Here is a 15,969-nt window from a genome sequence, read left to right as displayed (position 1 = left end):
TAGTGTGTGTTATCCATGAGCCCTAATACAGTAGTGTGTGTTATCCATGAGCCCTAATACAGTAGTGTGTGTTATTCAAGTGCCCTAATACAGTAGCGTGTGTTATCCAAGTGCCCTAATACAGTAGTGTGTGTTGTCCAAGTGCCCAATACAGTAATGTGTGTCATACAAGTGCCCTAATACAGCAGTGTGTGTTATCCAAGTGCCCTAATACAGTAGTGTGTGTTATCCAAGTGCCCTAATACAGTAGTGTGTGTTATCCATGAGCCCTAAAACAGTAGTGTGTGTTATCCAAGTGCCCTAATACAGTAGTGTGTGTTATTCATGAGCCCTAATACAGTAGTGTGTGTTATCCATGAGCCCTAATACAGTAGTGTGTGTCATACAAGTGCCCTAATACAGTAGTGTGTGTCATACAAGTGCCCTAATACAGTAGTGTGTGTCATACAAGTGCCCTAATACAGTAGTGTGTGTTATCCATGAGCCCTAATACAGTAGTGTGTGTCATACAAGTGCCCTAATACAGTAGTGTGTGTCATACAAGTGCCCTAATACAGTAGTGTGTGTCATACAAGTGCCCTAATACAGTAGTGTGTGTCATACAAGTGCCCTAATACAGTAGTGTGTGTTATCCATGAGCCCTAATACAGTAGTGTGTGTCATACAAGTGCCCTAATACAGTAGTGTGTGTCATACAAGTGCCCTAATACAGTAGTGTGTGTCATACAAGTGCCCTAATACAGTAGTGTGTGTTATCCATGAGCCCTAATACAGTAGCGTGTGTGTTATCCAAGTGCCCAATACAGTAGTGTGTGTTATCCAAGTGCCCAATACAGTAATGTGTGTCATACAAGTGCCCTAATACAGCAGTGTGTGTTATCCAAGTGCCCTAATACAGTAGTGTGTGTTATCCATGAGCCCTAATACAGTAGTGTGTGTCATACAAGTGCCCTAATACAGTAGTGTGTGTCATACAAGTGCCCTAATACAGTAGTGTGTGTCATACAAGTGCCCTAATACAGTAGTGTGTGTTATCCATGAGCCCTAATACAGTAGCGTGTGTGTTATCCAAGTGCCCAATACAGTAGTGTGTGTTATCCAAGTGCCCAATACAGTAATGTGTGTCATACAAGTGCCCTAATACAGCAGTGTGTGTTATCCAAGTGCCCTAATACAGTAGTGTGTGTTATCCAAGTGCCCTAATACAGTAGTGTGTGTTATCCATGAGCCCTAATACAGTAGTGTGTGTTATCCATGAGCCCTAATACAGTAGTGTGTGTTATTCAAGTGCCCTAATACAGTAGCGTGTGTTATCCAAGTGCCCTAATACAGTAGTGTGTGTTGTCCAAGTGCCCAATACAGTAATGTGTGTCATACAAGTGCCCTAATACAGCAGTGTGTGTTATCCAAGTGCCCTAATACAGTAGTGTGTGTTATCCAAGTGCCCTAATACAGTAGTGTGTGTTATCCATGAGCCCTAAAACAGTAGTGTGTGTTATCCAAGTGCCCTAATACAGTAGTGTGTGTTATTCATGAGCCCTAATACAGTAGTGTGTGTTATCCATGAGCCCTAATACAGTAGTGTGTGTCATACAAGTGCCCTAATACAGTAGTGTGTGTCATACAAGTGCCCTAATACAGTAGTGTGTGTCATACAAGTGCCCTAATACAGTAGTGTGTGTTATCCATGAGCCCTAATACAGTAGCGTGTGTGTTATCCAAGTGCCCAATACAGTAGTGTGTGTTATCCAAGTGCCCAATACAGTAATGTGTGTCATACAAGTGCCCTAATACAGCAGTGTGTGTTATCCAAGTGCCCTAATACAGTAGTGTGTGTTATCCAAGTGCCCTAATACAGTAGTGTGTTATCCAAGTGCCCAATACAGTAGTGTGTGTCATACAAGTGCCCTAATACAGCAGTGTGTGTTATCCAAGTGCCCTAATACAGTAGTGTGCGTTGTCCAAGTGCCCAATACAGTAGTGTATGTCATACAAGTGCCCTAATACAGTAGTGTGCGTTATCCAAGTGCCCTAATACAGTAGTGTGTGTCATACAAGTGCCCTAATACAGTAGCGTGTGTGTCATACAAGTGCCCTAATACAGCAGTGTATGTTATCCAAGTGCCCTAATACAGTAGTGTGTGTTATGCATGAGCCCTAATACAGTAGTGTGCATAAGCACAGCATAAAAACATCTAAGTAACTAACTCAGTTTGTCTCTGGTTCTCTGTTGGCAGTGGTGCATGTGCTGTGTGCGAATGGGCAGACGGAGATGAAGCGGGTGGTGGGTGATAACGCCACTCTGCCATGTTACCATCAGCTCTGGCAGGGTGACACCTCACTGCTGGACATTGAGTGGCTGCTGGTGAAGCCTAACGCCAAACAGAAAGTGGTAAGGATGCTTTTTACTACCCTTTTAGTACCAATATTGTGATGTCAATGTGCTTTTTGCAGGTACTGATAGCATTTCAAACTCTTTTTAACATTACTAATCAATAGGTGCCATAGAATACTGATAATTATACCTGGTGGTATGTTTGGTAAAGGCAAAATAAATAAAAGCCATTTGTAATAATACTATATTATTAATATTATTCAAACTTAGTATGTTTTATATTCTGACTGGTGTCAGACCTGGTGCAAGACCTCTGATCAGGATGAACCATTTAGTAAAAATAAATGAGTAAATAGTACAAATCCTTTGTTTCTGTACCAGTGATATTTAACAGATCTTTAAATTGGCACCACCATCTAACCTACACCCAGTTCCACATTTCTGCCTGCCCTACACATGCCTGATGTTGATGCTGAAAGCTTCTGGCTTGATCATGAGTCACTCCTGACTAAGATTTGGGGATCCGGGGTTTGAATCTCTCTTCTCAGAATGCATTACACAAGATTTTGACATGTGTCTGTGGACATTTGTGCCCATTCAGTGAAAAAAGAGCAGTTGTGAGGTCAGGCATTGGCCTGCGATCAACATTCCAATTCATCCAAAAGATGTTTAATAGTCTTAGGCTGGTCATTGTGCTGGCCAATGGAGTTCCTTTACACCAAACTTACTCAATCATGTGCTTATGGACCTATATGGCTTTTTTGCACCTGGCTTTATTTATGCTGGGCCTTTTCCCAGACTGATGCCATCAATTTGGAAGCATATTACTCATTTTATACCAGTTAGTAATGGATGTGGCTAAAAGTATAACTCAAAAACTCAGTAACATACAAACGTACATGTATAATGACTGTATAGTGTAGCTGTGCTTCTGTGTGTCCGGGTAATAAAACATGATGTATTACCACAGATTCTGTACTTATGCTGGCCCAGAGTACATAGACGGTGTGCATTACACGTCCATATGATGTATGACATTACACATTGTGAATTTGGATTAGGTGCAGCTAGACATGAATGGAATCCATTAAGTTCTAAATCGTTCTGCAGCTGATCACCTACTTTGCTGGGCGGATCTTCAACCTGAGCAATGCAGAGAGGCTGGCACTAGCGGGGGATTACCTGAAGGGTGACGCCTCACTGATGATCAGCGACCTCTCACTGAGTGATTCCGGGGAGTACAGCTGTAAGGTGAAGAATGGAGGAAATTACCTCTGGAACACCGTCAGCCTCATCGTACTCGGTGAGTCCATTACAAAAATCACTTTTGATCTTTTTTTTTTTTTTTTTTTTGCATTTTATTGTGGCAGTATAAACAATATGAAGTAGAAGATAAAGAAAAGTGTCTATATTGTCTTTATATACACCGATCAACCATAACATTAAAACCACCTCCTTGTTTCTACACTCACTGTCCATTTTGTCAGCTCCACTTACCATATAGGAGCACTTTATACTTCTACAATTACTGACTGTAGTCCATCTGTTTCTCTTCATGCTTTGTTAGCCCCCTTTCATGCTGTTCTTCAATGGTCAGGACCCCCACAGGACCACTACAGAGCAGGTATTATTTGGGTGGTGGATCATTCTCAGCACTGCAGTGACACTGACATGGTGGTGGTGTGTTAGTGTGTGTTGTGCTGGTATGAGTGGATCAGACACAGCAGCACTGATGGAGTTTTTCAACACCTCACTGTCACTGCTGGACTGAGAAAAGTCCACCAACCCAAATATCCAGCCAACAGCGCCCCGTGGGCAGTGTCCTGTGACCACTGATGAATGTCTAGAAGATGACCAACTCAAACAGCAGCAATAGTTGAGTGATCGTCTCTGACTTTACATCTACAAGGTGGACTAACTAGGTAGGAGTGTCTAATAGAGTGGACAGTGAGTGGACACGGTATTTAAAAACTCCAGCAGTGCTGCCGTGTCTGATCCACTCATACCAGCACAACACACACTAACACCACCACCATGTCAGTGTCACTGCAGTGCTGAGAATGATCCACCACCCAAATAATACCTGCTCTGTGGTGGTCCTGACCATTAAGGAACAACATGAAAGGGGGCTAACAAAGTATGCAGAGAAACAGATGGACTACAGTCAGTAATTGTAGAACTACAAAGTAGGGCTGGGCGATTTTCACGATTAATTCGGTTAATTCGCATGAACGTTTTCACCCGATGTTAGAATGTGACAATCGCGATTGTTTACATACTTTATATTTTAATTAAAATACCAACATGTCACGAGGCAGAAACTGACCAGACGCTCGCGGAATATAAATCAGAGAAAGTTTAATATAAAAAGGGCAAAAACAGTGTACAAAATCAGGTAAAGTCCAAAACCAGTGGATAAACTAAAACAGTAAACGGAAGACAACAAGGATTATACACGGTAACGGTTAGATTCAGAAATAAAGAGCGCAAACATGATCGGCAAAATGAGACACAAACAGAAGAGTTTAATTAAGGTTCACTGAATCAAACACCGCTGAACTGAATCAAAACTCCGGAGACAGTGAGCCCGATCAGGATTGGCTGACCGGGACATGTGACAGTCACGTGACAGTCCGTGAGAGCATGGGATTTGTAGTCCATATTGTTAGAAGCAGAACTGGCCCCCTCCATCCACCCCCCAATCACAAGAGGACAAAAGCTGAGCTGAGTGATTACTTGATGCCCCCCAATGTAGATACTGATACAGACTCACTTAGTGGTGGAAACAGCACAGTACAGGCTTGTGTTCCTTTTAAGAAACCTGTAAAGAACTTTTTGTAAGGTGGTTCTGCTGCACAATATTTAAAACAAGAGTTGTTTGTGAGCTATTCTTATAAAGCATATAGATAATTTAGATTTCTATTTTGTTTTAATTATTGTGATATCGTTATTGTTATAAAGTTTGAGTCCCTTACAAGGATAATTATAGGTGGTGCTGTTACTATTTTTGCACTTCTGCAGTCTTTTAAATTACAATGCAAAAAAAGAAATTTAAGTCTTATTTCAATTGCATTATACAAAAAAAAAAAAAAAAATCGAAATCGTAATCGACAATCGGTTATAATTTTAAAATTATCGAGATTTTTTTTTTTTGGCAAAATCGCCCAGCCCTACTACAAAGTGCTTCTATATGGTAAGTGGGGCTGATAAAATGGACAGTGAGTGTAGAAACAAGGAGGTGGTTTTAATGTTATGGTTGATCAGTGTATAACTATATATTGCTGTGTGTAAAACATGATGGGTTAAAATCCCAATAAATAAATAAATTATGTTGTGTAATAATATCTACTTTTACAAAAATGTAATCTCCAAAATATTATGGGGTAAATGTGTTTTTAATACTTTTGTGTTATGGATTCGTCCAGATGTGTGGATGAACCAGATAAGTTAAAGTAATCGTTTATTAGTCCCACAGTTGGGAAATTCACAGTGTTGCAGCAGCGAAGGGATAGTAAAGCACTCAGTACAAAAAATAGACAATAAAAAGTACAATGTATAACAATAATAATAAAAAAGTCAGAAAAACTGAAATAACTTTGAAAAAATATTTACAAATAATTGCACATGGGAAATAATATTGCATGTTGTAATAGTTACACCTGGTTCAGGACTTTGTGGAAAAATTATTGCACATTGTAATAGTTACACCTGGTGAGGTAAATAACCAAATAAATAGAAATATTATATAATTAATACTTAATAAAACAAAATAGGTCATTTTGACTTGTTGAGAACATCAGTGTTAATGAACTCCTCTTGCCGGAAGTGACAGGCCTGCGTCACTCAGTTGCTAAGCTGAAAGTAGAGATTCTGACATGTGGCGTTGCGTGACATGGCGGTGGAATGTCATTATGATTATGGTGAGATGTTTGAATCATGCTCGTCGTTTCAAAGCCCACTACAAACACAAAATAACCTCTCCTAACCTGATATGAAACTGATAACATAGTGCTTTATTTAGTATAGCAGGGGAGGGTGGGGGGTCGGCAGACTTTTACTTGATGAGATTTATTAGTCTGGAGAATCTGTCAGATGACTTTAGGAACAAACTCGGATTGAATTGTACAAGCCAATCGAAGTCATCCTGGATATAAAGAACACGGTTACAATGGCATTAGAAGCAGATTGCATACTACTGTACAATATACTGTTTTAAATAGTGCACTGTGACTTGTATAGTTGGTGGCATGGTGGCTCGGTGGGTAGCACTGTTACCTCACAGCAGGAAGGTCCTGGGTTCGATTCCTAGGTGGAACAGTCCGGCTCCTTTCTGTGTGGAGTTTGCATGTTCTCCATGTGTCAGGTTTCCTCCAGGAGCTTCGGTTTCCTCCCACAGTCCAAAGACGTGCAGGTGAGGTGAATTGGAGATACAAAATTGTCCATGACTGTGTTTGACATTAAAACTTGAATTAATGAATCCTGTGTAACCTGTGACTACCGTTCCTGTCATGAATGTAACCAAAGTGTGTAAAACATGATGTTAAAATCCTAATAAATAAATAACTTGTATAGTTACAAACTAGGTAGGATGTAGGATGTCATTTGGAATGCAGCCCAGAAATAGAATGTCCCATCCATCTGGCACCACTATTATGCCTTGTATGGACTCCAATAGGGTAACACCTTACAAATTATACAGGGGTGTGCGTTCCCAAGCCGACCCCCTAAGGAAACGCCACTTCATAATCAATTTACATACTGCTGTCCCAACTTTTGGCATGTCGATGTGATTTCTAATGCAAACAGTAGCATCAGAATAGCAACAGTGCATCGAACCCTTTTGTACTGGGCTGCACATTTGCAGGCCAGTCAGAGTGCCCATCATTAAAACCACTAGAGCAAAGAATAAAGGTTGACGGGTCCCATAATTCCTGTTTTTTCCAATATTATGTGAACGACTTGCCACATGTGAAAGAGACACCAGGATTTACTGAAGGCTGATCCACTTATAATGTACAGAAGTTAAAGCACCTGCTGGTTACGTCCTAGTACCAGATGCCAGAGGACTCCTTCAGATGTCTTGTGGAGTTCATGTCTTGGACTATGGTTTTCAAAACCATTGGCTGTATTATGGTGCCTCATTCTAGAGTAGTAGCTACAATAAACTCCAGGCTAGTTAACAAGATTTTGCTTGAAGGGTTGGTGGGAATTTGTGACCGTTATATCATTCTACCATATATTATCAGAGCATTTGTAAGACCTGACTCACAGTTGACATTCCAATTCATTACAATTGTGTTTAGTGGTGTTAAGGCCAGATCTTTTGCTTCAGACCAACTTGTCAGACCACTTTCTTTATGAACCTTCTTTTTCCTGGCGCATTTTTCCTGTGTTGCATAATCATCAGGTGAGCTCTACTTTCATCTCAGCATGCACAGCATTATGGGTCAGTGTAATAAGCCTCCTTCAGGTGGTTGAGGTGTCGCATGTATGAAGACGTTTTTTAAAGAGCGCATTAGGAAAATTGCACATACGTTTCTACAAATTTCTCGAGGCCTCGCGACGACACTTTCGATTCGGCGGGACGGGCATTAGCATTCGTCTTGTTCAACACAGGGATAATGGGCTTGGCGCGGGCCGGAGCGGCTCCTCTGTGTAACCGATCCTGACGGCAGAGGAAGATGGAACGGCTGCTGCCGCCCCGTTCGGCTCTGTTAATTGCATCCTGCAGCGATTGCCTGCGAGCACAGGCCTCCACATTCTCCACACTCAGCACAAACTGCCTGCTATCGCCTTGGTGCAGGGGTTTATGGGTATGCAGGGGGTGGGGAAATCTGAGACTAGTGCTGCAGAATGGGCTAGCAGGGAGCTAGAGATCATGGGGAACATGCAGGTTCATGAGAAGCTTTGAAACTGGCAAAGTAGCAAAAAAGACTTTAGAGTTAATGGTGCACTGGCTAATATTTTATTATTACAAATGTAATAATATCACAAATGCAAACATGGAGGACTTCTGTGCTAAATGCTAAGTGTCATTAGAAACTATTTCTAATCTGCTGCAAAAGTTTAATGAGAAGATAAAAAAACCTTACAGCCAAATTACTGGATTTTAAAATCTCCCAGTAGCTTCTCCTCCAGAACACAGTAGAAAGGTTTTTTTTCAAACCTCTCTTGGTTGCTGATTTTCCTACAGCAGTTGTGTCACCACTTGTACCAACCCCATGCTGGTCAATGAGAGCCAAGACTATCATAGCCCCCTCCAAAAAGTGAACAGTCGCCAGCTGTTTTAGTTTAAGTGTAAATTTAGTTTTAGTGTAAGTTCAGGGTTAAGTTTATGTTTGGATTTCCATCATCTCTCTTTTTAATGACGTACTCGTCCACACTTGACAGCCTCATGTTCCCAACCAAACGGTCATTTTGGTTTTAATACCAGTATCTGTCTTATCTGTCTTTCACAGTGAAGCCTTCAAAGCCACGCTGCTGGATGGATGGCCGGCTGCTGGAGGGCAGCGAGGTGAAGATGAGCTGTAAATCCTCACACGGTTCTGACCCCATCCACTACAAATGGGAGAGAGTCCTGGACAAGGGCAGATACATGGGGAAGCTTCCACCTTTCGCTCTTCTGGGTAAAACATCTGCTGACTAAACTATAAAATTAAAACTGTAAAACAGAAGCTTCTGATATCTTGAGTTTTAGTGCGGCAGTGAACGGTCAAGGAAGCTGTGGGTCTGATCTCTCTTGGAAACTCTGGGTGCATGGCACAAATACACACTGGACAAAGTGCCAATCCATCACATGGCATCACACACTTTCACATTCAGTCAGTTACTCACATCCAGTTGCAGTTTAGAGCAGCCAATCCATCTTCTGCAAAGTAAAGCTGTGCTGTTATTATTCATGTCAGCAGCAAGACATACACTATATGGCCAAAATTATGTTGTCAGCGCTTCTAATTATGGAGTTCTGTTTTTTTTGTAGTCACACTTACATCTATTATCCAAAATATATGTTTTCAGATTTCATGGCAACAGTTTGGAAAATACCTTTTCCTGTTCCTGTGCCACTATGTATATAGATATGTCCATTAGTTCATCATTAGTTGTGGAGTAACTTCAGTGGCCTGAACATTGCCCTGACCTTAAGCTTATGTTATAAATTCCGGATGAATAGGAACGTTGATTGCAAGCCTGTATAGTGGCTGTATTGTGTACTGTTAAAAAAAAAAAAAAAAGTGATACTTGGTTTTTGTATGAATAGTATTTATACTACATTCCTTACATGAAATGTGTGTTTGTGTGTTTAGACCTGAAGAACCCAGAGATCGTGACTCTGAAGAACCTGAGCCGAGAGAGCGCGGGCGTCTATAAATGCACAGCCAGCAACGATGTGGGGGAGGAGAGCTGCACCGTCGAGGTCAAAATCCACTGTAAGTGTGTGTGAGTGTATGACACTAAGGGCTAGACGTACAACCTTTTCCAGTCTCATTTTGAGTGATGAATACCACTGCCATGCAGCCTTAATGTGTATTTTTTGGGGGTGTCTTTCTTTCTTTTTTTTTCTTTTTTTTTTGTTGGATAGTCCACATCTGGATCTATATAATTGTACACCAGAACCCCCTTGCCAGTCACACTAGAGCCTCAGCAAATACAGAGGATTGTGCTATACACTCTGTATTTCTCCATTAATTGTGTCAACGATCTCAACCTGACTAGGAATTTGTATAGAGTTGGTACCAACTGGGACTTCACAGCTGTGGACTAGCATGTTGTACAGCTGTGCCTCGCCTTAGGTTTGCTAATTTCACACAGATTGTCAACTTACTTTAGTTTAATATGTAATAATTTTTTAACTCTTTGTAAATATTACAAATTTATAGTAATTTGTCATGCAGTATCTGGCAATCATACACTATAATGTGGCTTGCAAGGTACAGGTCTTTGCTAGTAACATATGAACAATGTGTTAATCAAATCCCTAATTCTTGTTGTTTTCTAATTGATTCTGTTTTCTCAACAGTTGCTTCATGCTTCCTTGTTTAAGATGCAGTGGATAGAAAACAAGCTGCTGTTTGTGCTTTATTTAAAACAGTAATTACAAGTAATACATCTTTAAATCCATTAAACTAAGGAGTTATATGCACAAAGTTTAAATTGTGTTTTCAAGACTCCTGTCTTGTTCAGGGCTCGTATAATTGTTTCTGACCTACTACTACCTACGGAGCCTCTGCGCAGCTTCACACTGACACGCACACAAAACACTTGGCAGTCAGAAAATGCAAATGTCTGAGCTTTTTAAATAAAGACACTGCTGATCGTGTTCCACAAAAATGCTGATTAAAAACCCAACTGCAGAATTTGTTTTGTTTGGTGTTTTGCGGGCTTCTCATTAGGAATTGGTAGCAGGTTGGTTTAGGCGGCTGAATGCATATTTTTAGCATTTCTGAAGAGTATGATTGTTTCATCAGCATAGTTGAATTCCAAATTTACGTTTTTTTAACAGCCCGGCTGCATAATTGTGTTGGTGAGGTTGGCGTGGAAACGTTAATTGGCAGGGGAAACTTAGTCAGGCGCAGATTTTTGCTGCTTTGTGGCCCTGGGTGATTAATGGTTTGTTGTGTTTGCCGTGTATTCTCCCGGTACTGCTTGACGGATTGCTTTAAATCGTCTATCTGCAGTTTGCTTGTTGGATGGTTTTACACTTCTTTAACCCAAGCTGCTGCACCTCTCCTAGGATGGGTTTAAATTCACATTTGTGCACAAGCTGGTGTCCGTCATGCATATTCAGTTCTTTTAATTAGTGTGTGTTTTTGCACTGGAAACTCGGCAGTTATATATTCTGCTCTGTTGAAAATCCCCACGGTGCTTTAAAGACGATTCTGCACCGTTGAACAACCCGTACACATTAATTGATGTATGCTGGCACTGCATCATGAAAAATTTCAGACTTTATGGTGTCCATGAATTAATTAAATAACTTGTTGTGGTTTTATTTATTAAATTGTATTTTTGCATATAATATTTCGAAATAAATTATTTAGAGCCTAGTACTGAACTTTGTGATTTACAATAATCATTCTTTAGCTTTGGTAATTATGGTAAAGTAGAAGTGTTGTTATAGTTGGTAAATTATGTGAATCAATTAGTATGTTTACACCAGTATTTATGGTAATTTTGAGCACTCCGGTAAATATAATAGTTTTTAATTAATCAAATCAGTGTTTATTTAATGCTGGGGCAGTTGTAGCCTAGCATTAAGGTACTGAACTAGTAAGCAGAAGGCTTGATTGTATGTGACTAGATTTGGATTGGATACATCTAGTCTGCGAAAGAGAAAAGGGAAAATGCATAAAAAGAATTAATAAAAAGACTGCTTATACTCTATTCATAGCTTCAATGCAAAAACAATTTTGCTCAAGGGCCCAACAGTGGCAACCTGGCAGTGGTAGAGTTTAAACCAGCAGCCTTCTGCTTACTAGTTCAGTACCTTACCATTCTACTGCAGTAGTTTTTGTTTCCATTCGAGTGAGACTTGATTTAGATTTGATAATTCCAGCTAAATAATTAATATTTTTAGATCCTCTGTTGTTTTTACAACCGTTTTTAAACTGCTGATCCATGTTGTTGTGTAATTTTTAAAAAAATCGATCGCTGTCTAGATTTGTATGTTGTCTTTTTTTATAAATTGCACGCAGTTATCTTTCCATATTTGAATATCTTTTTCAATTGTTTATACGCATAAACAAATTAATCCAGTGCATAGGATTCCATTGCTGCTTTGTCTGGAGACTTGTATCCTGGTCTTTCTGACATGTCAGTGATTCAGGATCAGTTTTAGAGTGTTAAAGATCTGACCTTAGATCAGCTTTAATAAAAATCTACCTTTTAGACATTATTACTCAGTGCTATACTGACAGCTGCCACATCCAGCTATACACAAACACTACCTATGTATGCGGCCTACAGCTAAGAACCATTGCTCTAGACCTTTTGGCAGAAACACAGTGACATCCTTGATGTTTTTTTTACCTTTGTTCTTTTCCAGATGTCCGTGGAATGGGAGTGGTGGCCGGGGCCGTAGTGGGCGTGTCCTTAGGCGTACTTCTCCTTATCCTTATCGTGTGGCTGGTCTTCCGCAAGAAAGAGAAGAAAAGATATGAAGAGGAGGAGACGCCAAATGAAATCAGGCAAGCACTATATTATAAGTCTTTGCTTACATCAGTGTGGTCAGGGTTCCTGAGATCCTGCCATGGCCGTCTATAGACAGGAGTTTATGATGACATACTGTAGTTGCTGCTCTGTGTATAGAATAGACAGATTTCCTTATCCTGTATTTATCAGACCGACAGTAATAATAATAATAAATCTCAGGTTTTGATACGTAATTGATAGAATGTGCTTCCACCTGGTGGCATCAGGTGTCTGAGAGGAAGCACATGCTAGCCATCACCCTAGCAGGCAATTACTATGCTGGAAGGCAAACGTGGCAACATTACGCATTAAGAACATGCAGATGTTGCCCAATTGCTACTCATTGTGGTTCTCTTATTCCAAGTGATGCCAGACTTCAGTCCTGACCAGGATTAAATAAATAAACAAACCAGTAAATAAATTATGTGAGCTTTTAGATTTTTGCATTCTTTATACGAGTAAATCTGTGGAGATGTTCTCCTTCCAGTTTTAGTAGCTTTATAGACATGATAAAAAAAATATTATTTACCATCAAACCTTCAGTGGTACTAAAGCTCCCGAACTGTCGAAAGCCTAGCACAGCAGACTATTCTTTAGAGTTATTAAGTGCCTTAAATCCAGACATGTTATGAGAATGAATAATTCAGTCTGTGAGATTCCCGAACATCAAAAATGCAGCTGTCCAGCAGGATGAGCCCCCAGCGTTCACTTCCTCTCCACGTTTATGTACTTGACTTTACTGCATCAGTGTTTTGGCCCATTGATGATGAAATGCACCAGATTTGAGTGCTGGCGGAGGAACCGCATCCCATAAGCCCTTTTGACCTATCGTCCTCTGGGCTTTAAAGATATTGGGTGATTTATAGCGATATATGGTGAAATGCTGACGCTGCCATGTCCAGACGCTGCTTCTTCTGCTGAGTGCAGAGGTGGACTGGCAGGATTCCCTTTTCATTTAATCTCTCCCGCTCTCTCTCTCTCCCTCTGTCTTTCTCTTGTCCTCTCTATAAAATGCTGCAAAATGAAAAACCACAAACAGTATAAATAGTGTTAACTAGCAATTTGTGATCTCATCCCCTTTGGTCAGTGGAATTCCATGAGGAAAATTAGACACAAAGCAATTCAATCTGAATTGCCTGAATTTGTTCACAACAATAAATTGCTTTGGATTAAAGCACCTGGTATATGATAATCTTATACACTGATCAGCCATAACATTAAAACCACCTCCTTGTTTCTACACTCACTGTCCATTTTATCAGCTCCACTTACCATATAGAAGTACTTTGTGGTTTTACAATTACTTTTTTAACCTGCTTTCACCCTATTCTTCAATGGTCAGGACCCCCACATGACCACCACAGAGCAGGTATTATTCGGGTGGTGGATCATTCTCAGCACTGCAGTGACACTGGTGTGTTAGTGTGTGTTGTGCTGGTATTAGTGGATCAGACACAGTAGCGCTGATGGAGTTTTTATACACTGTGTCCACTCACTGTCCACTCTATTAGACACTCCTACCTAGTTGGTCCACCTTGTAGATGTAAAGTCAGAGACGATCGCTCATCTACTGCTGCTATTTAAGTTGGTCATCTTCTAGACCTTCATAAGTGGTCACAGGACGCTGCCCATGGGGCACTGTTGCTTGGATATTTTGGTTGGTGGACTATTCTCAGTCCAGCAGTGACAGTGAGGTGTTTAAAAACTCCATCAGTGCTGCTGTGTCTGATCCACTCATACCAGCACAAGACACACTAACACACCACCACCATGTCAGTGTCACTGCAGTGCTGAGAATGAGCCACCACCCAAATAATACCTGCTCTGTAGTGGTCCTGGGAGAGTCCTGACCATTGAAGAACAGCATGAAAAGGGGGGGTAACAAAGCATGCAGAGAAACTGATGGACTACAGTCAGTAATTAGAACTACAAAGTGCTTCTGTATGGTAAGTGGAGCTGATAAAATGGAAAGTGAGTGTAGAAACAAGAAGGTGGTTTTAATGTTATGGCTGATCAGTGTATCAAACAGCGGCAGGAATATGTGTCTGGGCTGAGGTCTAGATCCAAAATGGAGAAAGCTTTAAGATAATATATGATACTATTTAACCCAGCTGTAATCCAGCTGTAAAAGACAACTAATCGCTTTTACTGTTTTTATTCAGCGCCCTGTAATATGTTTCATTATTCTTTTTTACCAGCACATTTTGTTATTTATTGTAGGATTTGTCATTCCCCCCTAATTTGCATAAAAATCTGTAGAATATATAATATAATGCATAAATTAAACAAAACAGCTTGCAAGCAACTAATTTGGAGTTGGCAAGAAGAGCTTTACTCTGCAAACTGTGTATTTGTACAGTAGGTTTTTAATTTAGTACCACTAATTAATATTCAGAAAGTCAAACTGCAATTATGATGAGAGAAAAAAAAATGCAAGGCTACTTGGGTTTTATATGCTAATCCACCACCACAGATTTCTTGAGTCTTTTTGGGATACCAGCCTGTTTGGGCGCTCCACAGACAGAGTTGTCCATCTTCTCATTGCTGCAACAGTGACACTTACAGGGACATCTTTAAGGGATAGTGGTAGCCTAGTGGGTAGAGCTTTGGGCTATTAAAAGGTTGAGAGTTTGAATCCCAGCTCTGCCGTGCAGTCACTGTTGGGCCCTTGAGCAAGGCCCCTAACCCTCTTGGCTCCAGGGGTGCCGTACAGTGGCTGACCCTGCGCTCTGACCCCAGCTTCCAAACAAGCTGGTATATGTAAGAAAGAATTTCATTGTACTGTATACCTCTATATGTGTACATGACAAATAAAGGCATTTTATTCTATTTTATCTTTGTCTTACAGAGAGGATGCAGAAGCTCCGAAGGCCAAGCTGGTAAAGCCCAACTCTCTCTCTTCTTCTCGCTCTGGAAGTTCTCGATCAGGCACCTCCTCCACCCAGTCCATGGTTCCCAGTGGCGCCCCTCGCGTACACAAACCTCATCCACCCCCTTCCATACAAGCGCCCTTGAAAGATGCCATTCAGCCCTCAACATTGCCTGCCATGCCCCCTGCATACACACAGGTTACCCCGAACCTCCCTGAGCAGCATGCCAGTCCCAAACTGAACCCAGGCAACCTGACACGCATGGGCGCTATGCCGGTCATGATCCCAGCCCAGACCAAGGCCTTCCAGACTGTATAGAGATGCGTAGACACAACCTCACACACACACACACACACATACACATACACCTAAATGAGCCTGCCTGACCCGGTCTGATCTGACTGGAACACCAAGCTGGGGATGGTCACCTGGCATAGATGGGAGGGCAAAAAGGGTTGGCCAGATGTAATATATGGGCAACAAGTCACTGAACAACCCAGCTCTCTAAAAACTGACCAAACAGGTCAAGGCTCTCCAGATTGTCTACAGATTCCACACACACTGTACATACATACA

General features: G+C 41.0%; 1 protein-coding gene across 1 annotated transcript in view; it reads left to right on the top strand.

Annotated features, from left to right (window-relative positions):
* LOC134332738 (CXADR-like membrane protein) overlaps positions 1-15,711 on the top strand; it is a 73,443-nt gene extending 57,732 nt beyond the window's left edge. Inside the window, exons 2-7 of the mRNA XM_063014513.1 lie at positions 2,238-2,392; positions 3,446-3,638; positions 8,794-8,961; positions 9,640-9,762; positions 12,378-12,519; positions 15,372-15,711. Coding sequence (XP_062870583.1) covers positions 2,238-2,392; positions 3,446-3,638; positions 8,794-8,961; positions 9,640-9,762; positions 12,378-12,519; positions 15,372-15,711 — 1,121 coding nt within the window. The remainder of the gene's footprint in view (positions 1-2,237; positions 2,393-3,445; positions 3,639-8,793; positions 8,962-9,639; positions 9,763-12,377; positions 12,520-15,371) is intronic.
* The last annotated feature ends 258 nt before the right edge of the window (positions 15,712-15,969 follow it).

The sequence above is a fragment of the Trichomycterus rosablanca genome, chromosome 18 (assembly GCF_030014385.1).
Source record: "Trichomycterus rosablanca isolate fTriRos1 chromosome 18, fTriRos1.hap1, whole genome shotgun sequence".
In the NCBI taxonomy this organism is placed as follows: domain Eukaryota; kingdom Metazoa; phylum Chordata; class Actinopteri; order Siluriformes; family Trichomycteridae; genus Trichomycterus; species Trichomycterus rosablanca.
This window is presented reverse-complemented; position numbering and strand designations above follow the sequence as displayed.